The sequence below is a fragment of the Rhinatrema bivittatum genome, chromosome 1, assembly GCF_901001135.1.
Source record: "Rhinatrema bivittatum chromosome 1, aRhiBiv1.1, whole genome shotgun sequence".
In the NCBI taxonomy this organism is placed as follows: Eukaryota; Metazoa; Chordata; class Amphibia; order Gymnophiona; family Rhinatrematidae; genus Rhinatrema; species Rhinatrema bivittatum.
Genome location: NC_042615.1, coordinates 680,231,277 through 680,257,472, shown reverse-complemented (window position 1 = coordinate 680,257,472; position 26,196 = coordinate 680,231,277). Strand labels below are relative to the sequence as shown.

At 44.2% G+C, this 26,196-nt stretch overlaps 1 protein-coding gene across 5 annotated transcripts in view; it reads left to right on the top strand.

Annotated features, from left to right (window-relative positions):
- Positions 1-26,196, top strand: part of MSH3 (mutS homolog 3) — a 597,715-nt gene that overhangs the window by 242,153 nt on the left and 329,366 nt on the right. For all 5 annotated transcript variants that reach the window (XR_003852288.1, XR_003852291.1, XM_029574170.1 and 2 more), the window contains exons 11-12: positions 5,609-5,693; positions 6,402-6,511. Coding sequence is in view for 3 of the 5 variants with exons in the window: in XM_029574170.1 (XP_029430030.1) it covers positions 5,609-5,693; positions 6,402-6,511 (195 nt within the window). In the remaining 2 variants the exon portion in view is untranslated. The remainder of the gene's footprint in view (positions 1-5,608; positions 5,694-6,401; positions 6,512-26,196) is intronic.

Below are 26,196 nucleotides of genomic sequence, written 5' to 3'. Positions count from 1 at the left end.
GGCGGAATCCAAGATGCTGTCACCTGCCGAGATCTGCAGAGTGGCGACATATTCAGCATAGCTCTCTGCTTCAACGTCGGAGAAAGTCTGAGGGCACCGTCAGGGGTGAGCAGACACCACTGCGGAGGAGCACAAGATTGGGACAGGCAAAAGCACCGGCACTTACACCACAAAAAGTGAGGGTGCCCAAGGAAGCATTAGCGTTTTATTTTTTCTACCCTGATATCACAATTATAAATAAATGCACCTTCACCAATGAAAATGACTTTTTCCTGGCGTGTAGCCAGATGGACTCAGAACAAATGGGATAGTATCCGCGTGCTAGCAGTTGGAGACGGATCTGACGTCAGCACGGGGGCGTATATATCCCCACAGGAAGCGTAGCTATTCAGTAATTTCCGTCTCCAAAGCAGTTTGGAGTGCCTGCACGCTTGTTGAGCGTATTTTCCAAGACTACTTTAATTTTTCTCTTTTCTTATCATTCTAGATTGAAGAAGAGGGGTTACTCGGAGCCCGTGATTGATACCCTCCTCCGAGCTCGCAAGTTTTCCACATCCCTCACATCCGGATCTGGAGAGTGTTTGAAGCATGGTGCGACACTCACGGCACCAATCCTCATGCAACCACAATCCCTATTGTGTTGGATTTCCTGCAGGATGGCCTTCAGAAGGGTCTCTCCCTCAGCTCCATCAAGGTTCAGGTGGCTGCGCTGTCTTGCTATGGTCCCAGGAGGGATGGCAAGACCATCGCCAAGCACCAGGATGTTTCTCGCTTCCTGCAGGGAGTCAAGCATATTCGTCCGCCACTGAAGTGGCCTGTACCTTTGTGGAACCTCAACCTTGTTTTGGATTTCCTTGCGGGATCCACCTTCCGACCCCTTCGGGGCCTGTCTCTTCGTTCCCTCACTTTGAAGATGGTATTCTTGCTGGCTGTATGTTCAGCCCGCCGCATCTCAGAACTACAAGCATTGTCCTGCCGTGATCCCTTTCTCAGAATCACTCCAGAGGCTATCCATCTTCGTACGGTTCCCTCCTTTCTACCTAAGGTGGTTTCACAGTTTCATCTTAATCAAACCATATCCTTGCCTACCACGGCGGGTCTGAAGAAATCTGAAGAAGTGCGTTTGTTACGCCATCTCGACATTGGCAGATTGCTGCCCAGATATTTGGAACTTACACAAGACCTACGAAAGACGGACCATCTGTTCGTCCTGTACAGCGGGAAGAAGCTAGGTGAAGCGGCCTCGCGGCCCACCATCGCCCGCTGGATTAAAGAAGTTGTCAGAGCAGCGTACGTAGAGGCCGGGAAGTCTCCGCCTCTACAGGTCAAGGCTCATTCTACCAGAGCACAAGCAGCATCTTGGGCAGAATCCAGGATGCTATCGCCTGCGGAAATCTGTAAAGCGGCGACTTGGTCTTCCCTCCATACTTTCTCCAGGTTCTATCGTCTGGATGTTCAGGCCGGGGAGGACTCGGCATTTGCGAGGGCGGTACTACATGGGCCTCAGGCAGCCTCCCGCCCAGGCTGGGAGTAAAGCTTTTGTACATCCCATTTGTTCTGAGTCCATCTGGCTACACGCCAGGAAATGTTGGGATTACTACCTGATAATCCCCTTTTCCTTAGTGTAGACAGATGGACTCAGCATCCTGCCCAGCTGCCTGCGTACATGGGTATCACCGATTCAAGGTAAGCCATGTCATCTGTTTCCATAAGAGCGTACACTCTACCAGGTGTCCACGCCTTCCGGTTGGGAATGCTGGCGGTCTCCAGCTACTGTCAATCGGTCAGGGGAATCCTGTTTCACTTTTTAACTGAGCGTCAGTACACACATCTATAACAGCTTTTGCAAGGAAGATTACTGAATAGCTACGCTTCCTGTGGGGATATATACGCCCCCGTGCTGACGTCAGATCCGTCTCCAACTGCTAGCACGCGGATACTATCCCATTTGTTCTGAGTCCATCTGTCTACACTAAGGAAAAGGGGATTATCAGGTAGTAATCCCAACATTGTATCTGCAATTCCTCCTGACTCAGATCATATGCCTTCTCTTCCTTGTCTTCATTCAGATGATCATCTAGTGCTTCTGGAGGAAGAAGGCCTTTTAGTTATGAAGCATGCAGCAGGCTAGAAAGATCTCACTTGGTAGCGGAAACTTGTTTTGAGTAGGCCAAAGGTTCTCTCAATGACTGTCCTGGTCTGCCAGTGGTCTCTGCTGTAGCAAGCATCTGCAGTGGTCTGGGAGTTAGCTAGCGGGATCATGAGTCAGGTTTTGAGTGGATATCCTCTATCACTTGAAGGGGAGAAGGCAGAGAAGAGCAGAGTTAGATATTACTTAGTGTTAAGCAGTGTGGCAATTCCCTGATCAAGTTTGGAATGATCCTCTTGGGCCAATGCTGTGACTCTGCCTAGATATGAGGGAGAGAAAAGAGAAAGAGGTCAGTTGCTGTGTAGTGGTAGTAAGAAGTGGATTCCTACTTAGAAGCTAGCTCCAGTGATGTGCCCTTCTTAGAAGCAGTCATAAATTCTTGACTGCAAGAGGATATAAGCATAGTGATAGGATCCTGGAAACCTAGGCACAACATCCATGATTATCCCTTGGCATCACAGACCACCTGTATATTGAGGGAGTGGAAGCCCTTGCAGTTGTGGTAAACGGCCTCATCTGCCTCCGGCGCCCTTATAGGGCTATGAATACAGTTGATAGCCCTCAAGACAGAGATGAAACATAGAAACATGGCAGCAGAAAAAGACTGTATGGCCCATCCAGTCTGCCTAACCGTCCAATTAATTTAGCATTATAATTCTCATCACTCCCTTAGAGATCCCTTGTGTTTATCCCATGCTTTCTTGAATTCAGATACTGTTTTTGTTTTCACTACTTCTACTGGGAGACTGTTTCACATATCCGCCACCCTCTCTGTAAAGAAATATTTCCTAACATTACTCCGCAGTCTACCAAGCATGCAATTTGGTAGAAATCAGTCATTTGTTGTTGCTCTTTGCTTTGAGGAAAGATATATAGTGGTGTTTTCTTGAGAAATACAGCCAAGAAATGCTTGATATTTATGGAGGTGGTAGACTGGCTTATTCTAGCTGTGACCTCTACAAGTGTCTGGAAGGTGCCAATGGCTAAAATGCCAGGGTGGTAGTGACCTTGAGGTGTACTCTTTATAAGGGGTACCTCTTTCTCCTCCTTCTCTTCTTTCTCCCTCCTTAGCCATGGTGCCATGAGTTTCATAAGTCTAGTAGAGTCCTTTTGAAGTTTGAGTCTCCACTACTCACTCCCCCCAATATAGCCCAGCCTGTCCCAGTCACATTCACTTCTCCTCATCCTCCCCCAGTATGACTGTCTGTCCCAGTCACACTTCCCCCTTCACCAAGGTATGGCTTGGTCTTTCCCAGGCTCCCTCTCCAAGTATGGTCCTATCTGTCCCAGTCACACTCATTGCTGTGCCATTCAGTGAAAGATTTCCCTTCAACTATGCACGAGATTCCTGATCAATACACCATTCTGGGCAAGTGCAAAGGGGTGAAGGTTAGCCCTCTCCAACTCCTCTGCCTCTTTTCCTAGCCTGCTGTCATCTTCACTCATTTGTAGAAACCAGCCTGCCAAACACTTGGTTGAAAAAGACTATGCAAGTTTGAACTTGGCATGTAAAATAGCTGTAGTAAATCTATTTGCTCATTGATGACATTCATATGTACATGGTTTATAAAATAGTACCTTACACACACATGTACAAATCATACCCTGACATGCTCTTAACATGTCCACTTTTTTTGTATTTGCGATGGTGGATATATGCGCATATGTGACCCATGTAGAAAATGCAACTTACATGTGACTGCTTCACATATGTGTGTATGTGCAGTTTTTGTGTGCTTAATTCTCTTGAAAATTCACCCCTAATTGTTTGGTTTTGAACTATAAGGCAGGAGTGCTCAAACCAGTCCTTGGAGCTCTACCCCCAGCCTGTCAGGTTTTCAGGATATCTCTAATGAATATGCATGAGATGTATTTGTACGCAATACCTCTTAGGTATGCAAATATTTCTCATGCATATTTATTAGGGATATCCTGAAAACCTATCTAGCTGGGAGGGGTCCCGAGGTCCGGCTTGAGCACCCCTGCTATAGGTTCTGTTGCTAATGTGGACTATAAAGAATATACTTTTTAATACATGTGCATTACATATCCTTAAGTAGCGAGTTGTAAAGTTGTAAGAATGAAAAATCTTTTGAAGTGTGCTTTTTCTTAAATTAGCCCTCATTGTCCTGGGCCCGCATTTGAAGGGCCCAGGACAATGAAAACCTGAAGTAGTTTAATATTTTGTCTGCTTTCTTTGTTGCGCTCCAGCCAGCAGATGTGTTAATGTTTTGTCGACTATAGCTTGACATTTCAGTATTTTACATAGCTCACAGGGGGGATAAGGGTGGTTACGCTGGAAGTGAAAACAACGGATCTATTTTAGAAGTATGTGTTTAGCATCTAATCCATAGAAGTAAAGCTTGATGAGCTTAATCAGCCCAGATGCTAAAGTACAAATCTTATTCAGTGTATACAGCCCCACAATGAACTGCTAAGCTGCAGTCCCATAGTAATTCTTGAAATAGAAGTTGTGAATTTACATCCTCTGTCCCCTTCACAGATATCTGACAGAATTTTAATCTTCCTCTCACGTTTCTAGGCAGCCAAATACACACTTGTGTTAAACATAATAGCATTGCTAAAGCATTTACGAGGTACAGCTGTTTCTTGATCTACATGCCTGGGGACCTTTTTTTGGTTTTGGACAGGCTGAGATTAACAAGCGCAGAGAGGTTTTACTTAGCGTTTTCCAGAACACAGGGCAGTGCCTGAAATCACCATGTAGGGGCTTAATGCACCTGCCTTTAAGCAAATTGAATCTGTACCTAAACGGTGTTTCCTGGCAGTTATGTGCACCAGAAAACACCAAGGGCCTCCCTCTGTCACTCTCCCTCCTCCTCTCATTCCCCCCTTCTCTCAGATCTACTTGTGCTCCTTTTTCACTGCCCTCTGTGTAAGGGCCTGATTTGTTTTTCTCCTTGTGCCCTTCTGTTCTTCTTTTCTCTTTCCCAGTAATCTTCTCTCCTTCCTCTGTGTGACCCTTTGTCTTCCCCCCTTCACTCCCTATGTATCTTTTCTGTGATTCTCTGTGCCTCTTTGTCCTTCTTCTCTTCTGTCCTTTTTCATCCTCCTTTTCCCTTCTGTCTTTTTCCTCTTTTGCCATTGTCTCTCCATCTCTCCGTTTCCCCTTCTGTCTTTCTCGCCTCCTCCTCTTACCTCTTTATGCTCCTCTGACCCATTCTTAGCCTCTCCAAAAATGGTTTAAATGCTTTTATCATAAAATGAACCAATGTTATGATTAAATCTCTATTAAAGTCTGATTTGATAAAGACTGTGAAAATGATTATATGATTAAAGGATGAAGAAAGTGTTTGAGCTTGATGTTTTCTATATTTTTACTGAAAGATTTATAACGTACAGGTGATTAGTGTTGATGAATGTTGTCTTTACATAGAAAATCATTTTTGTTCATCTCCACCCATGTTGAGGAAAGTAAATTTTCTTTTACCCTTACAGTAACTTTAAACAGTTATCCAATGAGGATGAGCATATCACCATAAACGGGACAACACTGCAGAATCTGGAAATCTTACAGAATCAGGTCAGAATGCAAAGCCTATTTTATTTTTGGAGTCAGAGGCCTGGTGGAGTTCTACAGCTGTAGCACCAAATTCTGCAAGGAAGCTAGGTCAAGAGCTGACATTTATTTGTTTATTTTATTTAATTGAAAAGAAGCTTATATACTGCTACTTCAAAAGATGATCGCAGCGGTTTATAAATGCAACATACATAAAATCATTTTATGCATTTACAAATAATAATTCAATAAACAAACATAAATACCTAATAAAACACAGGGCCTGAGTCATCTTTGAAACTTATAGTTGACGGCATGCTGTTCAGGCCCAGTAGTGGAGGAGGAGGACACGTTCCAAAGCGCTGCAAGGCCATGGTTGTCCTCCCCTTTCCCAATATGGAGGATGAGGGAGATCAGGAGGGCAAGTGCATCTAGGAGGAGCTACCACCTGAAATTTGAAAAGTACAGATAATACGCAAAGAAATCTGAAAATTAACAAATACGCAGTGTACAAAGTAGGAACTGACTATTGCTAGGAAATCCATTACAGGGCTTTGTTTTAAGACATTTAGCACTTGACTTTTAGCAAATAGGAGAGAAGACAGGAAATATCAATAAAGAGAGACTACAAGGTGAATGCAGCAAACCTACCTGTTAATGTTGTTTGACTGTAACTGCTTCAGATGAATATGCAGCTACTCAATTAATAACATTTTCTTCACCATAATTTAGACTGACAAGAAGACAAAGGGCAGCCTGCTGTGGGTTTTGGATCATACCCAAACCTCATTCGGACGGAGGATGTTGAAAAAATGGGTGACTCAACCTCTCGCAAAAGCAAGGTAGAGTATAAAGCTTTATCCAGTGCTGTTGGGATATGGGGGCTTTAATAGCTACTGAAATGATGTAAAAGACGAGTTGGATGATGAGAGTGGCTTAAACTGCACAGTCCTGCCCCAAAGCATGGTAATGAAGGCCTCCCTTTTCGACAAGGAAGGGTGATACTCTAAAGAGTTTGACCAGCTAAGGCTGGGACATTGGCAGCCAAATCCAGAGTTTTAGATTTCCTGCCCTGCTAACCAGCCACGTTTTAGCCGGGTTTGTCATTACTTGGTTAAAACTTAGCTCGATAAAAAAAAAAAAAAAAGAGACAGGATGTGGCGTGGCTTAAATGTATCCGGCTAGCGCTGATATTCGGTGCTAGCTAGGTAAAGTTATCCGGCTAACTCTGATCAGAAAAATTGCAGGCCTAAAGTTAGCTAGATTATATAAAAAAAAAAAAAAAAGGTAGCAGCTGAGCGGTGGCAAATGTTCTCCCTCTACCCCCACACCTGCCAAATTTCTTTAAAAAAAAAAAAAAAAAATTATCCAGTTAAGCAGAACCTCCTCCCGCCCCCCTCCGCGAAGATCTTTTTTTTTTTTTTTTTTTTTTACGCGGTGCCGATTCTGTCTATTTCTCTACCTTTGAAAATAGTGTTTTGTGTAAATCCCCACTCCCTAGCCAGAACCTTGGAAAGGCTTGCGAATGCAGAGCAGGAGGAGTAGAGTCTTTTAAGTGCCTTCCGTTCCCTTGGGACATGAGAACCCGCCAGCTTTGATGGCTCTCAGCATTTTCGTATTTATTTCCTGTACTCCTTCACCAATAGTGGGAACAGGGATCGGCCCTTCCGTTGTTGGTGAAGGAGTGCAGTGACGAAATGAGTACATAAATGCCAGGAGCCATCAGAGCTATCGGTGCTCCACGTATGACTCAAGCGGGAGGAGGTGAAAGATCCTACGCCTCCTGCTCTGCATTTGGGAGCCTTTCAGGGATTCCGGGTGGCGGCGAGGATGGGGATTTACACAAATATTATTTTGGGGGGCGGGGGATCAGCCCCACTTGACCCGATACGTTTTTAAAGATATTTGGGGAATGAGGGGGAACGGAAGGGGATTCCGCTTAACCTGATTATTTTTTAAAAGAGATTTGAGGTTGGAGTTAGAGGGGAGGGAATTGGCCATGGCTTGGCTTTTTTTTTTTTTTTATATTCAGTTAGCCATAAGGAGCAAAATTACCTAAGTAACTTTATCCAGAAAACTTTACCAGGGCATATTCAGAGGGCGACTTGTCTCACTGAACGTACCAGCTAAAATTACCCAGTTAAGTTTAATCAGACAACTTGCCACTCACTGGCCTATTGAGTATGAATTCCAGAAACTTCATTCACAGCATGGAGTTAGGGTGGGGATTCTGATGCCAGCAGCCTTCATTTGCAGCTACCCAGGGATTTTTTTTCCTTTTTTTTTTTTTTTTTATATACTACACCCGCCCCTCCCAATTCAAGGTCTGTAGAGTCGTTACTGCAGTGATAGTCCTTCAGCTGAGGGCCATGCACCAGCAGTCATTTTGGAACCATGTGGTCGTGGGTGCTGTCCAGTCACTGGAGTCATCCTATGACCACGATTCCCCCTCCCCATCACCGAGGAGGCGTGGGAATCAAACCCCAGGGGCTTTCCAATGCACAGCACTGTCACTGAGCCACCATGCCATCCCAACAGAGATGTTCCTTATTGGAATAAGATAGCTGTCATTCACAAGCTAACATAATTCAACTAGGTATTCATTTAAAATGTTAGATTTGAAAGACACCAAATAATTTAATATCTGTAGTCAAATTTAAAAACCATTAAATTGAGAGATATACCTATTCCTTTTTCAGCTTTTAAAACTTTAACAACTCAATAAAATTAGGACACAGTCAGAGGTCCAACAGTGAGTTGGGGGCTATCCAGTGTTTTGCACCGAGTACCATATGTATGATTATCTACTTGTTAGTGAGAGTTTATATGTGTGCACTCTGCGCAAATTGCTCCTGGCTCTCGGAGAATGAGTCAGATCTCTAGAGGTCAGAGTGGCAGACTTGGAAGAGCTGAAGCAGACAGAGAGGTATATAGAGGAGACCTTCCTGACCATAGCAGAGTGGTCCCAACTCCAGTCAAGCAGCCCTCGTGCTGCTCTGGAGGAGCAAGGTCACCTGGCAGGAGACTGCCACCTTGGTGTGGAAGTGATCCTGTCGCTAGGACCTGCCCTCCAGGTGATGCTTTATCGTCTTGCACTGAGTATGTCTTCAGGGCTGTGTGCCCAGGAGGGAAGGGTTAGGATACTGTTGTAGCTGGTGGTTCTCAGGGGCGGCTCAAGGCAATCTTCTGCCTGAGGCGAGGGCTAAGATGGCGCCTCCCCCACAATGGACAGTGCAGATCAATGCACCAAGATGGCCAAGAGGGGGGAAGGGGGTCCCTTGGAGTCTGGCCCTTTCGATGATTTGAAATTCTGGAAAAGTAGGCAAGCAGAGATCAGAGTTCCCAGAGGAGTGGGAGATAAGAATGTCAGTGATAATATTTCTAAGAAGTTGGCATCCCTGCCACATCTGGAAGCCATAACATGTGCTTCCCAGCTTTCCCCAGCAGCTGCACCTTGGGAATATGGAAGATGAGTGGATGGTGAGGGTCTGTGCATGGTGTACTCTCTCAGGGCTGGTATAAGGGTATTAGGTGTTCGACGAACCTTACAGCCTTGTGCCCCCCACCAGCCTTCACTATGCACACAATTACAATGATGCAGTTCTAATAGATTTTATATTTATAAAAACATTCACAGTATAGTCTTCTGATATAAAAATATCACTCAAAACAACACAGATATATTTACATGAACTGCTGTGGTGACAATGAGGAAGCCCTGCAAAAAAAGACATTTGGAGCTCATATGGTATTAGGCCTTTTATAAAGTGCATTGGGTTTGGACTTGGCCCTCAGAAAGCCATGAACAAACTGAACCACAATTGCAATATAGTAAGCCTCCCACACCAAAACTGCACTGAATGCCAGCATCCAAACAGTACGAACCCTACTCATGAAAATGTAATACTGCAAATATTACACCAGGCCCTCAAACACCAATATACTTCTTATTAAGAAAACAGAACAAGACAGGTTGCTATAGTTCCCTACGAGGAAAGTACAGAGCTGAATACCTCACCTCCATCTCACACCAGAACCCAGACAGACCCTCACCAGATACAGAATAAAGTGATCATAAAGTAAAGTCTGGATTGACTCAAGTCTATCACTCTCACAACACATCTCTAAGGTTGTAAAAAACTCATTTTTTAAATTGCACGTGTTAAAACGATTACTTTATTGTTCCTTTATTGTTCCTTTATTGTTCCTTAATGATTTTAGATCTGTCTTGCAAGCTGATTTTTTCCGGTATAGATTACTGTAACGGTTTATACTTAGGTTTGCCTGAATCGTCTATTAAGCCCCTTCAGTTAATTCAAAATTCAGCTGCTAGACTCCTCACTGCAACACCAATGAGACAACACATTTCTCCTATTCTGCAGAAACTACATTGGTTGCCGGTTAAATATCGAATAAGATATAAAATTCTTACACTTATTCACTCTCTATTAAATAATATCGATACTATCTGGCTTTGTTCTGAATTAAGACTGTATAAACCCTCAAGGGATCTTAGATCAATAGGAAAAAATTTTCTGGAAGTCCCTTCAGTAAAAAAGGCTGCTTTAAACATGACAAGACAGAGGGCCTTTTCTGTTGCCGGACCTATATTGTGGAATGCGCTACCTGATCCCTTAAGACAAATTTACAACAGGAAAGAATTCAAAAAAGCTATAAAAACTCCCTTTTTTAAAGAAGCATTCGAGAACCTAGATTTTACTTAGTCCTGCTTAATCTAGGTATGAAAGTTATTTACGTATTCCCATAGTTAACCAGGTTTTAATTATTATTTGTTATTTCTATCCCTTTTTGTAAGATAGTGGTTAAAATTATTCTATCATAATATGTTTTGTTGATATTGATTATGATGTTAATTGTACTTTTTATTCTGTTTATTTTAATTTTCATCTTTCTTTCATTTAATTTATCTTACTTTAATTTTATTTTAATTTTATTAATTTTTGTTTTTTATTTTTTAGAAAATGATTGTAAACCGTTTCGGTCATTCATGTATTGGTGAAGCGGTATATAAATGTGTTAAATAAATAAATAAATATAATGTGCAGACAAAAACTGATCCGGAAACCGCAAAAAGCCAGATTCACCATTCCTCATAAAACAAGAAATATAAAACATCAATCATAATAGCTACTAAAATAGTAACATAGTAATGACAGCAGAAAAAGAGCAAATGGTCCTTCCAGTCTGCCCAACAAGTTTCCTATAGTAGTAACTGCTATTCTGTGCAGGTTACCCCCATGTTTCTTTCACTGTCAAAACCGTACTTTCACTGTCACTATGAACAATAACGGATCTGACCCCATCAGTCTCCCCCAAGGTGTTCCCCAAGGTTCCTCACTCTCATCTACCTTGTTTAACATTTACATGCTTCCCCTTACTACGCTCCTTACTAATCTACACATCAAGCATTTTATTTATGCTGATGATGTACAAATCATTTTCCCCTTCTCAGACACAATCCAAACCGCTCTACACAACTGGGAATCCTGTCTTTCCTCTATCAACCAGCTCCTAAAAGACATGCACCTAGCTCTTAACTCCAACAAAACTGAGCTTTTAGTCATATCAAATAAGCAGCCACTTCCAGACATCCCCCCTGCCTACTCCGCTACTAACTTCCCTTCACACGCTCGCAACCTAGGAGTTATTATTGATAATCACCTCTCTTTCAAACCATTCATCAAATCCATCTTAAAGGATTGCTACTTTAAACTGCAAACAATAAAGAAGCTCAGACCCCTGCTACATTTCAAGGATTTCCGTACAGTCCTTCAAGCTATTATCTTTTCGAAGATTGATTATTGTAATGCGCTCCTACTTGGCATCCACGCAATACACACTAGACCACTCCAACTCCTGCAAAATGCCGCCGCTCGGATTTTGTCAAATACAAAGAAAAGAGAGCACATTACCCCCACACTTATGGAACTACACTGGCTCCCTATACAGTCACGAATTCTCTATAAAACTCTCTCGATCATACACAAAAGTCTATTAAACTCCAACCTCAACTGGCTCAACCCCCCCCTCTTACCCCGTACCTCCAAGAGACCTACCCGCCCAGCACTTCAAGGAACACTCCAAGCCCAATCTATTAAATCCGTTAAGCTGTCCTCCACCATTAGCAGAGCCTTCTCTCTTGCGGGCCCCACGATATGGAACTCTTTGCCCCATGATATTCGTACGGAGACCTATACCCCCGTGTTCAAAAAGAAACTTAAAACCTGGCTCTTCCAGCAAGCTTACTCCACCACACCCCCTATTACATAAATCCCCCCTCCGAATGTTACTCTGCTATCCTGATATAAACGCCTCTATGCCTGTCGATTTGGTACTGTGCACTAACTTTGTACATATTTGATGTATATAGTTTGATGTATGGGCTCCTCCCACAGTTTAATTATTTGTAATCTAGTTCAATATGTATGGGCTCCTCCCACAGTTTAATTATTTGTAATCTAGTTCAATATATTATCTGTTTTATGTAAGGGCCTTGCCCAATGGTTTTGTGTTCACTGTAAACCGATGCGATGTGTGAACGGCCATCGGTATAGAAGAAATGTTAAATAAATAAATAAATGTTTCTGTTAAGGTGGTTAATATTAACATTTAAAACCAAGCACTGTCAAATCCATAAAAAAAAATTACTGCTATCAACATTTTTAGAGGGTAAGCAGCCTTTTGATAATTCAAACAATGCTACTTGAACATGATTTGCTTTAGGATTTGGCCGTAGAAGTAGTCCTGTGCTTTTTCCCTAATGTCTGCGTATCAGGACCCTGTACCTTAAAAGTTGGGGCCCAGCATTGGCTGTTGTCTGAATCCAATTCCCTTCCTCCCTTGCCTCTCCGCTATAGAAGCAGAGAGCGATGCTGCAGTTGTGTCAAAATCATGAAGGATAATTAGTTAAGAGTAATAATCCCCATGCCTTCAGTTAGGGTAGTAGCTGACGCTCCATGCAGGTTACCCTCATGCACCCTTTTCTTTATTTCCATCTCTAGCCTTTAGGGATCCACTGTGTTTATCCCATGCCTTTTTAAAGTAATTTACTGTTTTCATCTTCACCACCTCTTCCAGAAGGGCATTCCAGCCATCTACCAACCTCTCCGTGAATAAATATTTCTTGATGTTAGGTCTGAGTTGTCCCACCCCCCCCCCCCCCCCCCCCCCCCTGGAATTTCATTTCGTGACCCCTAGTTCTACTGTTTGCTTTCTAACGGAAAAGGTTTAAGGATTGTGCATCTTTAAGAACTTTCAAGTATCTGAAAGTCTGTATCATATTTCTCTGCACTTCCTCTCTTCCAATAAAACCATGCTAATAAAAATACATGTTTCAAGACAGCTGACAAACAGAATAACATTACATAAAGAAATTCATATAACATTTTTTTAAAAAGTTCCCAAAAAACAATAAAATATTTCAAAACAGCAGGCATATTAAATAACATTCAATAATTATTAAAACTAATAAGGCTAAAAATTTCCCAGCTTTCCATTCCTGGGAACTTTTGATTTAGTCAAACTGAAATTGTCTGGCTGAGTGAGGGAATGGGAGCTACACACAAACTTTGTACATTCTTTCTCATATACAGGGGTAGATTTTAAAAAATTGCGCGATCGCGTACTTTTGTTCGCGCCTGGTGCGCGAACAAAAGTACGCTGGATTTTATAAGATACGCGCGTAGCCGCGCGTATCTTATAAAATCCAGGGTCGGCGCACGCAAGGGGGTGCACATTTGTGCAACCTGCGCGCGCCGAGCCCAGCGCGCGCTGCCTGTTCCCTCCGAGGCCGCTCCGATTTCGGAGCGGCCTCAGAGGGAACTTTCCTTCGCCCTCCCCCCACCTTCCCCTCCCTTCCCCTACCTAACCCACCCCCCCCGGCCCTATCTAAACCCCCCCTTACCTTTGTTGGCAGATTTACGCCTGCTCAAAGCAGACGTAAATCTGTGTGCGCCAGCGGGCTGCTGGCGTGCCGTCACCCGACCTGGGGCTGGTCCGGAGGCCTCGACCACGCCCCCGGGCCCGTCCCCGAAACGCTGCGGCACGCCCCAGAAACGCTGTGTCGTTTCAGGAACGCCCCTGACACGCCCCCTCCCCGCCCCTTTTAGAAAGCCCCGGGACTTACGCGCGTCCCGGGGCTCTGCGCGCACCGGCGGCCTATGCAAAATAGGCTCACCGGCGCGCATAAATCCGGAAGGATTTACGCGCGCAGGGCTTTTAAAATCCGTCCCACACTTTCTAACACACACATGTTCATTCACACAAACACATGCTTGCTCAAACTTGCATGTGCTCAAACACATATGCACACACATATTCACACTCACTCTAACATGCTTTCACACACATTCTCATATTTTCACTCACACATCCATGCACACACACATGCTTATATTTTCTCACATACTTCCACACATGTGCAGTCACTCACAGGCTCCCTCTTGCTCCCCCTTCCCTTCTGTCCCTTCTCACTCAGCCCCTTCTCTTCCCTTCCTCTTCATTCACTTACCCCACTTTCCCTTTCATCCCTTCTCACTCACTCGACCCTCTTTGCTTCCCTTCCCTGCCCTCTCACATGCTCACTTACCCCCTTCTTTCCCTTCTCATTCACCACCTTTACCTTTCATTTCACATCACTCACTTATCCCCCTCTCCTCCCATTGCATTCTCTCTCACTCGCCCCCCCCTTACCTTCTCTCACATCCCACCCCACCCAGTCACCCACCTCTTCTCTCACACGTCACCCACCATGTCTCTTCTTTCCGTGGGGCCTGGCATCCCCGCAGGCACATTTCACTTCCCTCAAGTTTTGTCTTACTCCCACGAGTCTGGGATCGCCAGGATAAGTCATAATCCTGTGCTGCTGGCGGGGGCTTGATCTTCCTGCCCACGAGCTTGCAATCCCTAGGGTACCTCATAATCTCATGCCGCCGGCTCATGGTTTGTTTTCCTACATGCGAGCCTGTGATCCCCGGCGTATGTCATAATCCCAGGCTGCACTGCCATTGGGGGTTTGATCTTCCTGCCCGCGAAGCCTGGGAACCCCATGGGCACACCATTACTTGGGGTGGCTGGTGACATTTTTCTGCCTGTAGATGTGGATGCAGGGTGAGTTGGCATCCCTGCAGGCACGTTTCACTTCCTGCTCAAGTTTTGTCTTACTCCCATGAGTCTGGGATCGCCAAGGTATGTCATAATCATTCCAAACTTTTGCCACCTGAGGCCACTGCCTCACCCAGCCTCATGATAGAACTTCCCTTGGTGATTTGATCATTAGGAATGTGGATAGCTGGGTGGCTGTTGGGCATGAAAATTGCTTGGTAACTTGCCTGCAAAAATAGCAGACCTCTAATGTCACCTGGAAAGGATTTTAGAGTGCTGGGAAGGAGCCAACTGCTGTGGTACATTTAGGTAACAATGGCATAGGAAGATGCAGGAGGGAGGTTCTGGAGGCCAAATTTAGATTTCTTAGGAGCCTGAAATCCAGAGCCTTCAAAATTGCATTCTCAGAAATGTTGCCCAGGACCCTAGAAGTGGACTGAACTCCAGATTCTCAATGCATGAATGAGATGATGGTTCAGGAAAGAGGGTTTTAGATTTGTTAGTAATTGGGGAAGATTCTGGGGAAGGGGCAGCCTATTCTGATGCTTAGGCTCCATCTTAACCAGAGTGGATCAAGGCTGCTGTTGCTAACATTTAAAAAGGAGATTGAGCAGCTTTTAAACTAGACCATGGGGGAAAGCCTATAGTCGCACAGAAGCGCATGGTTTGGAGGGATGTAACTTCCAAAGATACTTACAAAATAGGAAAGCTAGAATATTCCAGTAGAGTGATTGTGTTTAAGGGTGAAGTCACCCAGATGGACTTAGACATCCAGATGTGAATGTCTGGAAAGGGACACAACAAGTGAAATGATCAAATTTGCAAATGACACAAATTTATACAGAATAGTTAAATCATTGTTTTCATCTTCACCACCTCCTCCTCCTTGTGAAACTGTAAGTTTGGGTGTCCAAATGACAGATAAAATTTAAAGTGGACAAGTGCAAGGTGATGCATATAGGGAAAAATAACCCATGTTTTAGCTACACGATGTTAGGTTCCATATTAGGAGCTACCACCCAGGAAAACATTTAGGCATCATAGTGGATAACACATTGAAATCGTCAGTTCAGTGTGCTGCGGTGGTCAAAAAAGCAAACAGAATGTTAGGAATTAGTAGAAAGGGAATGGTGAATAAAACGGAAAATGTCATAATGCCTCTGTATCGCTCCATGGTGAGACCGCACCTTGAGTACTGTGTACAATTCTGGTCGCCGCATCTCAAAAAAGATATAAGAACATAAGAACATAAAAAATTGCTGTTACGATTCTGCCTTGGGCAGCTTCTCCTTCTTCTTTTCTGCCGTCTTCTGCAGCCCGGAGGCCACCATCATCTTTCCTTTGCAGCAGGAGCTTCGTTGCTGTAAGCAATGCGGTCCGAAGTCTGCCAACGCACTTCCCAAGCGGCCCGGAGGCCGCTGACAGCTCACTTGTGCGGCCGGAGCCATGCTGCCACCTCTTAGCAGCATGGAGGCCACCGACCCTCTCTTCTCACGGCTGGAGCCGCTTACAGTATTCTCATGTGGCCCAGAGACCATCACCTTACCTTGGGCCCTCCAGGGATAGGCCTGAAGCCCCGGTCTCTCCTGCGGCAAGGAACCGTTTTTCCTCCTCCTCCTGCGGCTTGGAAGCTGCCTTCAGCGTTGGGCCTGCTCTTCCTCCTGCACTCAGCGGTGCAGCTTGGGCGCTGTACAGGGTCCTGCCCTCTCCTTCTAGGGGGCAAGGCCGGCTCTCTCTGCAGCTTTAAAGGAACAGCAAGGGAGGAGGTCCACTCGTGATGTCATCTTTGGATCCGCCTCTTCTGCCTATAAAAAGGTCCAGTCTTTTTTTTTTTTTTTATTTATTGAATTTTCATTAAAAGGCAAAACAAAAACTTGCCAATAGCAATTGCAGAGCATGATTATATAATATACAACACATGGATTCAAAAATATTTCTTATAAAGGAAAAAAACCATTATATTACTCATACTCAGCTTCAGTCTTACCAGAAATTAAGAGAAGATTATTTTATGAGCGTTTAAACCTTCCTCAGGTATTACAGTTGCTGAGTTGAGCCAGAGGAGTATAACGGAGTGATTGGAATCCCTTCAGATAACCCCTGTAGAGGAGACCGCTGTGGAAGTGCAAGTAGAGCGGACTGCACCCCACCTGGTTGAAGAGATCTCATTAAGTCCAGGGGCGCCGGTAACATCTCCTCCACCTGGTACAACTGGGATTTCCTCAGTAGATGAACCAGGTGCTTCTCAAGAAGCTTCGAGTGTCCTGGATCAGAGACTAGTAAAAGATTTAATATCTAATGAGCCCAATAAGGAAGTTTCCTTTGAAATATCTGGATCAGGAGATTCTGGTAGCTCACCTCTGATTCCTAAAGAAGAAAGCACACCTAAAGTAGAAAACCCGAGACTGGTTAAGCAAAAAGATACTGCTATAATTGCCAAATCTAAAGTCTCAACATCTGTGATAATGAAGCCACCTAATATAACACTTGAAACTCTGTGGAATTATATTGCTAAGTTGGATATTTCAATTACGAATTTGACAGTTGCAGTGATGGAAGCAAATAATTCTATGAAAAGTAACTCAGAAAGGATAGAGAACCAGCAGAAGGAAATCTGTAATATTGAAGAACGTATTACAAAGATAGAAAAAATTCAGAGTAATCAAGTTAAAGCTGAAGAGGAGTTTTATAAAAAAATTTGAAAATCTGGAAAACTCTATGCGGGCCTTGAATTTAAGAGTAATTAACTTCCCAATTGTTAAGCAAATAAGTCCTGTTGAATTATTTCAATCTTATATCACACAGATTTTAAAGGTTCCTGAACAGTGTATACCTGTAATTGAAAGAGTATTTTGTATAGGGAAAAAGAAGGAACGAGAACAAGATTCAATTCAGCTCGAGGGTAAAGACAGTAAAGAACAGAAAATTCCTGAAGAAAATGTAATCAATATTTCAGATTTACTTCAGAAATCCCTAGAGGAAATTGAAGTAAAAAGTAGGAGTACTTTGCTGGTAAATTTGCTTTCATCACTGAGAGAGAAAATGTTTTAAGATTCTTTTTTTGTAATAGATTAAATACTTTCTACGGGCAGAGAATTTGGGTATATTAGTCAGGAGCACCCAGCTCCGTAGGAGAAAATTCTTAGCCCTAAGGAAGGTAGTAATAGAAAAGGGTGGTTATTTTTTATTAAAATATCCTTGTAGTTGTGCTGTTAAGTTTGAGGGGAAGGATTATTTATTCTTAGACCCTGTACATCTTGAGTCATCTTGTGAATATTGTAATCCCGGCTAATAAGTAGGTAATAGGGGGCCCATTGCATGTTTACCTAATAGGAGTATATGAAGAAATGTTTAAACAGTCTTCACTTCAACCTTGCCTTCGCAAGGAGCCATTCCTCCCTAGGACTTCTATGCCATCCAGCTTCTCAAAGCTCATGTTCTTTGTTGGAATTCCATGTCTGTCTTCATCGTCCTTGGTCTCACGTCTTCTCGCATCCAGACCGTCTTCGTCTTCAGATGTCATCTCATCCTTTCGTTCTCCTCCACGATGGACTTTCCTAACCTGCACCTTGGCATTCCCTTGCCTTGTCTTCACTGGCCGTGCAAGGCACGCTCCGGTTCAGGCCTCGTCTGAGTCATCGTTGGATCTCTTTCTTTTCTTTACCTGTTTGGGGAAACCACATACGTGGTCCGCGACCAGCCTTGTCGGGATGTGTAGGGCGCGCCGGCTGGCGTGGTCTGTGACCAGCTCTCATCGGTTGTGTAGGGCACGTGTCATGGCAGTACCTGTTCAGGATGTGTGACCTTATGACTCTTCGTGAAGTCCTCGTGTACCTGGAGTCATCCTTTTAATTCTCCAAGCAACCTCTTCTGTGAAGCCCTCAAGTATCCTGAGTGTTGTTCATTCTATTCGTCTTTGTCTGATGTCTTCATCCTTCAACCACCATTCGCTCTGTCGCAGTTGATGCTCCGTGCGGCAGGTCCGAAAGGGCTAGGAGTAGTCTGAGGACCACTCATGAGACCAAACATTGCGTTGTCTGGGTCTCTCTACTGCATACAGGTGCAGCAGTGGTCAAGGTCTATCTTCACCAGCCTGCACTCGGATGCCTTTCACCTGCCTCAGCGCTTGCTGGAGCTCCTCTTCAGCTGCATCGTCGCCCAGGGGTACACGTATACCACCAGAGATGGGTCCGCTACCGCAGTCCTACAACAATTGCCATGCTGGGTCAGACCAAGGGTCCATCAAGCCCAGCATCCTGTTTCCAACAGAGGCCAAACCAGGCCACAAGAACCTGGCAATTACCCAAACACTAAGAAGATCCCATGCTACTGAATGATGCAATTAATAGCAGTGGCTATTCCCTAAGTAAACTTGATTAATAGCCGTTAATGGACTAACACAGCACATCACTCGCCCAGATGCACACACTGACACATATTTGTTGACCCATAGTTGGGTACGGACTGCTTCCCACACTTTGTGCACCTACACATGGCCAATGTATAGATTCCTGCCCTGTTTCTAATCAACCATCATTGATGTCTGGGGCAGTCTGGTCCATAACTGCTAATGAGGGAGTCAGATCTTAACTATGCACAGAGGATTATCTACATCTGTCAGCATGACACACATCTGTGAGAAGCATATATGATAAGCACTTTTTCAGAGGTACTGACATGGGCCCCTCAGGTGGCACTAAATGCTTGTCTTACAAAAGTCCAGCACAGAAATTGCCTAAGCCATTATACCAAACGCATGAGATCTCTGGGAGCAGTCGGTCTATACAATCAGCACAGCGGCAGGTTTCACAATGAAGCAGGATGTAGGCTCCTGAAGTCATCAGTGACAACACCTTCTGTAGCCTTTATGATGTACACAGAGCTGATGATTGAGAATCTCTCAGCACACACAAACGCACATGCTCACTCTCTCTCCGACACACATACACACATGCTGTCTCACTCTCACATACATACATGCTTTCTCACTCATATATGCACATGCTGTCTCTGTCTCCCACACACATACCCACATGCTATTTCTCCCACATACTCACATGCTCTCTCTCTCCCACACACCCATACACACATGCCCTCTCACTCTCACACACCCATACACACATGCCCTCTCTCTCTCCCTCCCACACACATGCTCTTTTTCTCTCATACATATACATATTAACAAGAACATAAGAAATTGCCATGCTGGGTCAGACCAAGGGTCCATCAAGCCCAGCATCCTGTTTCCAACAGAGGCCAAACCAGGCCACAAGAACCTGGCAAGTACCCAAACACTAAGAAGATCCCATGCTACTGATGCCATTAATAGCAGAGGCCATTCCCTAAGTCAACTTGATTAATAGCAGTTAAAGGATTTCTCCTCCAAGAACTTATCCAAACATTTTTTGAATCCAGCTACACTAACTGCACTAACCACATCTTCTGGCAACAAATTCCAGAGCTTAATTGTGCGTTGAGTGAAAAAGAATTATTTCCGATTAGTCTTAAATGTGCTACTTGCTAACTTCATGGCATGCCCCCTAGTCCTTTTATTATCCGAAAATGTTAATAACCGATTCACATCTACTCATTCAAGATCTATCATGATCTTATGACCTCTATCATAACCCCCCTCAGCCGTCTCTTCTCCAAGCTGAACAGCCCTAACCTCTTCAGCCTTTCCTCATAGGTGAGCTGTTCCATCCCCTTTATCATTTTGGTTGCCCTTCTCTGTACCTTCTCCATTGCAACTATATCTTTTTTGAGATGCGGCGACCAGAATTGTACACAGTACTCAAGGTGCGGTCTCACCATGGAGCGATACAGAGGCATTATGACATTTTCTGTTGTATTAACCATTCCCTTCCTAATAATTCTTAACATTCTATTTGCTTTTTTGACTGCTGCATTATTTATTTTATTTATTTATTTGAGGTTCTTTATATACCGACATTCGTTTAGTAACATCATGTCGGTACACCGAGCTGATGATTTTAAGGAATTATCCACTATGATGCCTAGATCTTTTTCCTGGGTAGTAGTTCCTAATATGGAACCTAACATCATGTAACTACAACAAGGGTTATTTTTCCCTATATGCAACACCTTGCACTTGTCCACATTAAATTTCATCTGCCATTTGGATGCCCAGTCTTGCAAGGTTCTCCTGTAATGTATCACAATCCGCTTGTGATTTAACTACTCTGAATAGTTTTGTATCGTACGCAGATTTGATAACCTCACTCGTCGTATTCCTTTCCAGATCATTTATATATATATTGAAAAGCACCGGTCCAATTACAGATCCCTGAGGCACTCCACTGTTTACCCTTTTCCACTGAGAAAATTGACCATTTAATCCTACTCTCTGTTTCCTGTCTTTTAACCAGTTTGTAATCCACGAAAGGACATTGCCTCCTATCCTATCCCATGACTTTTTAGTTTTCTTAGAAGCCTCTCATGAGGGACTTTGTCAAATGCCTTCTGAAAATCCAAATACACTACATCTACCAGTTCACCTTTATCTACATGTTTATTAACCCCTTTAAAAAAATGAAGCAGATTTGTTAGGCAAGATTTCCCTTGGGTAAATCCATGTTGACTGTGTTCCATTAAACCATGTCTTTCTATATGCTCTACGATTTTGATCTTTAGAATAGTTTCAACTATATTTCCCGGCACTGAAGTCAGGCTCACTGGTCTATAGTTCCTGGATCGCCCCTGGAGCCTTTTTAAAATATTGGAGTTACATTGGCCACCCTCCAGTCTTCAGGTACAAGTGATGATTTTAATGATAGGTTACAAATTTTAACTAATAGATCAGAAATGAGGATTTTGGGGAAATAGTTTTGGAGATGGTTTTCAACATAGTAACTTAGTAATGACGGCAGAAGAAGACCAAAATGGTCCATCTAGTCTGCCCAGCAAGCTTCCCAAGGTTGTAACTGCTGCTCTGTGCAGGTTATCCCCATATTTCTCTTAAGGGTAGTAACTTCTGCTCCTTGCCGATTAAGCTTTTTTATTTATTCCCATCCTCAAGCCTTTTAGTGATCCACAGTGTTTATCCCATGCCCCTTTGAAATCCTTCACAGTTTTAGTCTTCACCACTTCCTCCGGAAAGGCATTCCAGGCATCCACCACCCTCTCAGTGAAAAATATTTCCTGACATTGGTTCTAAGTCTTCCTCCCTGGAGTTTCAAATTATGACCCCTGGTTCTACTAAATTGTTTCCAATGGAAAAGGTTTGTTGATGACCATGGATCATTAAAACCTTTCGAGTATCTGAAGGTCTGTATCATATCACCCCTGCTCCTCCTCTTCTCCAGGGTATACGTATTCAGGTTCTTCAATCTCACCTCATAAGTCATTCGATGGACACCACCCACCATTTTGGTCGCCCTTCTCTGGACCGCCTCCATCCTGTCTCTGTCTCCTTTGAGATACGGTCTCCAGAACTGAACACAGTACTCCAGGTGAGCCCTCACCAAGGACCTGTACAAGGGGATTATCACTTCCCTTTTCTTACTAAATATTCCTCTCTCTATGCAGCCCAACATTCTTCTGGCTTTGGCTATTGCTGTGTCATACTGCTTAATCGACTTCAGGTCGTTAGACACTATCACCCCAAGGTCTCTTCTCTCTCCTGCTCTATGCACATCAGCCCTTCACCCCCCAATGCATATAGTCCTTTCGGATTACTATACTCTGCATTTCTTGACATTGAATCCCAGCTGCTATATCTTTGACCACTCTTCCAGCTTACTTAATTCCCATCTCATTCTCTGTACTCCTTCTGGCATGTCCCCTCTGTTGCAGATCTTAGTATCATCCGCAAACAGACAAACTTTACCTTCTATCCCTTCCACAATGTCACTCACGCAGATGTTGAACAGAACTAGTCCCAACACGATCCCTGTGGCACTCCACTTAACACCATTCTCTCTTCAGAGTAGGTTTCATTTACCGTCACCCGTTGTCTTCTATCCATCAACCAGTTTGTAATCCACGCCAGCACCTTGGAGCTGGAGCTTCTCATTTTGTTGATAACATGCTCTCTCTCACTCCACCCTTGAAGCAACAGGCAGCAGCAGTCTCATTCTTCAGCCCCTGTGGTCAAGGAAATGACTTCTGGCCACAGGGGTCAAACCAGCTCTGGGCTTGCCCTCTGGCAGGACAGGGCAGGGTGTGCTCCCCCTCCTCCTCCAAAGCAGCACAGCCTCACGAAAATCAACAGCATGGTTGGCAGGTCCTTAGTAAGTGGAAAAGCAGCACGGCCCTACCAGAATCAGCAGTGTGGCTGATGGAGCCGTGCTGCTTTTCCTCTTACTAATACCCTGCAAATCACGCTGTTGATTTTGATGGGGCTGTGCTGCTTTTTCTCTTACTGAAGCCCCACTGGCTGTGCTGCTTTTTCTCTTACTGAAGCCCCACTGGCTGCACTGCTCTTGCTGGCACATGGCGGTGTTATGACATCTTTTGGTAGCGGCAGCTATTGCTATGGCCATATTGGTCCTAGGCATTCTACAGCTCTGTACAGATCCATTCATACACACACCCACACACTCTCTCTCATGTGCCCTTCTACCCTCTCTTCTCTCTTCCATCTCTTCCCTCCTCCTTCCGTGCTTTCTTTTCCTCTCATTCACCTTTCAGTCATTTACCCCCTCACCTCCACTCACACCCCTCCCTCTTTCCCCTTCCCACTCACTAACCTCCATCCCCTTCCCTCCCCTCCCCTCTGTCACTCACCCTCCTATTCAGTTCCCGTACTTTCCCTCACTCCCTTATCGGTCATTCTCTTCCCTCCCCTCCTTTCTGTCACTCCCTTCTCTTCCTTTCTCTGTCACTCATCCTCTCCCTACAATGGCCTCTCTTCCTTCCCTCTCACTCACCACCCTTATCCTCTTCCATTCCCTCTCTCCTCTTTCTCCCTTCTCATTCTCAACCCCTTCATTCCCCTACTCATACCCCTTCTCTTTCAGTTACAACCCATACATCCCACCCCTCCTTCCCAAGATGATGACGTCTTCTACCTGTCGCCTGAGTGTCGGAAGCCCACTAGCAGGTCATCATCAGGTCCACCCCAGTGCGAGGCCTCTCCTCGCTGGTGGAGGGGTGGGAACCCCACCAACATACACCATATGGGACTGCTGCGCAAAGCCTCTTCTCGCAGGCAGGATCTGGAAACCCTGCCAGTCCATCATTACACGGCGCTGCGTGGAGCCTCTTCTTGCTGGCAGGGAATGGGAACCCTGCCAATGCGAATCTACATGGGACAACCACGTGAGGCCTCTTCTTGTTGGCAGGGGGTGGGAGGAGGGGTGGCAATTGCTATCCCAAAAATTTGCTGGGCAGACTTGATGGACCATTTTGGTTTTTATCTGCCATCTTTCACTATGTTCTTATTACCCAGTGCCATTGTGCAATGAGAATATGTCATCAAAAGGGTGATGCGCCAAAGCTCTTACCTGCTTGCCCATGTTCCTGATGTCATTCGAGGCTCAACTTTGTGCTTTTCAATGCATCATCAAGGGTGACAACTTAGCCCTTTGATGTCGGACACGCAGGCAGGCAGGTCGGAGCATCGGCAGGCCACATATAAGGCAGCATTTGCAAGCAATAGGTGGGCTGGAAGAAATATATTGATGCGCTGGATTTGGCAAATAGGCAGTAGTTTAACCAACCATGGATTAAAGCACAGTTCAGTAAAAAGCAGAGGAACAGTGTCTTAGCAAAAGAAAATGGGTGGATAGATGGCATAATCTTATAGATCAGTGGTCCCCAAACCTGTCCTGGAGGGCCACCAGCCAGTCGGGTTTTTGGGATATCATCAATGAATATGCATGAGAGAAAATTTGCATGTACTGCCTCCATAACATGCAAATTTTCTCTCATGCATATTCATTGTGGATATCCCAAAGACCTGACTGGCTGGTGGCCCTCCAGGACAGGTTTGGGGACCACTGTTATAGATAATCTTAGGCCTACAAGCAAAGCAAGATATAGCCTAAGGTCTAGGATGGGCATATCTGCCGTTCCCCAAACAAATGGAAATTATGTTTAACTCTGATATCGGAAGCCGAGAAACCAATACCTTAAAAGGAAAAGATAGAGAGGAGCTGAGATCTCCTAGCTGGGCTCAGAGAAAATATATATTATGTAGTAAGGAAAAAAAGGGCCCACCATGGTCCATAAAGGTTGCACGAAGGAGCTCATGAGGGAGCAAGTGAACCATCTGTGCAGATGGCAGAAGTCAGAGCTGATGGCACTAGGACAGGTAAGATTTTGAGACAAGCTACCCTATCTCTTTGGAGTCCTTTAGCTTGATGGCTGGAAGTGTTGCTCCATCATGTGTGCAAGCGGGTATACCAGTGGTAGTTCAGGCTTCTAATCAGGGGTTCCAGGAGAAGCCTGTGTCCCCCTGAAGAAAGTGTCTCTTGAGGAAATATGGAAGATGGTTTCATGCACTGAGACTACTCTTACTGACTGAGTTCAGAAGTTACATTCCCTCTCAGTGGACATAGTTAACAAATTTGAGAACAAGATCTAATGTTGGAGGACTGTGATGTTAAATTGCCAACCCTGAGGGGTCGTTTTGACCATTCAAGCTTCTAACTTTGTGTTGAGAAGGATAATATTCTATTACATAAGATGGAGACATTGGAGAATTGTGACAGGAATATGTTGACTGGACTAAAGTAACTTGGGAAGAGATATAAAATAGAGGAAATATTCCCAGGTAGTTGCAAATGAAGGCTCACGATTCCAGATTTCAGTCCTCAATCCAAAGGAGCAGGTAGAAACTGCCAGGTCAAAACAAAAAATATTTTCATTAATTTCTTTTAGATGTTGTAGCATATTTGTTGTTGAATATGCTGTGGTCCACTTTGACTGATGGGTTTTGGAAAGGCTGATTATAAAAATGGTGTTATCATTTTGCTAGTGTTAGCAAATAGTTACTCAGCTGTGCAGAGTCTGAATATCAGCTGACAAATCTCTGCTGGGAGCCAAAGTTTTGTTGAAAGTGGGTAGAACAGTGCTCAGGGAAGAAGACATTTAAATAGAAAATATATTTTTCTAATTGGATTCTAGAAGACTTGTCTTAATAAGCCTAGCCCTAACACAGTTGGTCAGCTTTAAGGCTACGTTTTGCATTTAAACAATTCTGTGTAGACCAGCAGAACAAATCTAGCCATTCAAGTAGGTGACATCATCCAGCAGTGCTGACACAGAACATGTTATCTCTAGAGCTCAGAAAGACCTAAGAATTTTCTGAGCATGCACCCGTATCCCTATACAGTTGCTGCTGCACGAGTCTCTGCAGTCTCGGTTTTCTGTCAAAGTGAAAGAACATGCTATTTCTTTCTTTTCAGCTGCTGCTGGGTTTTTTTTGTGTGTTTTTCAA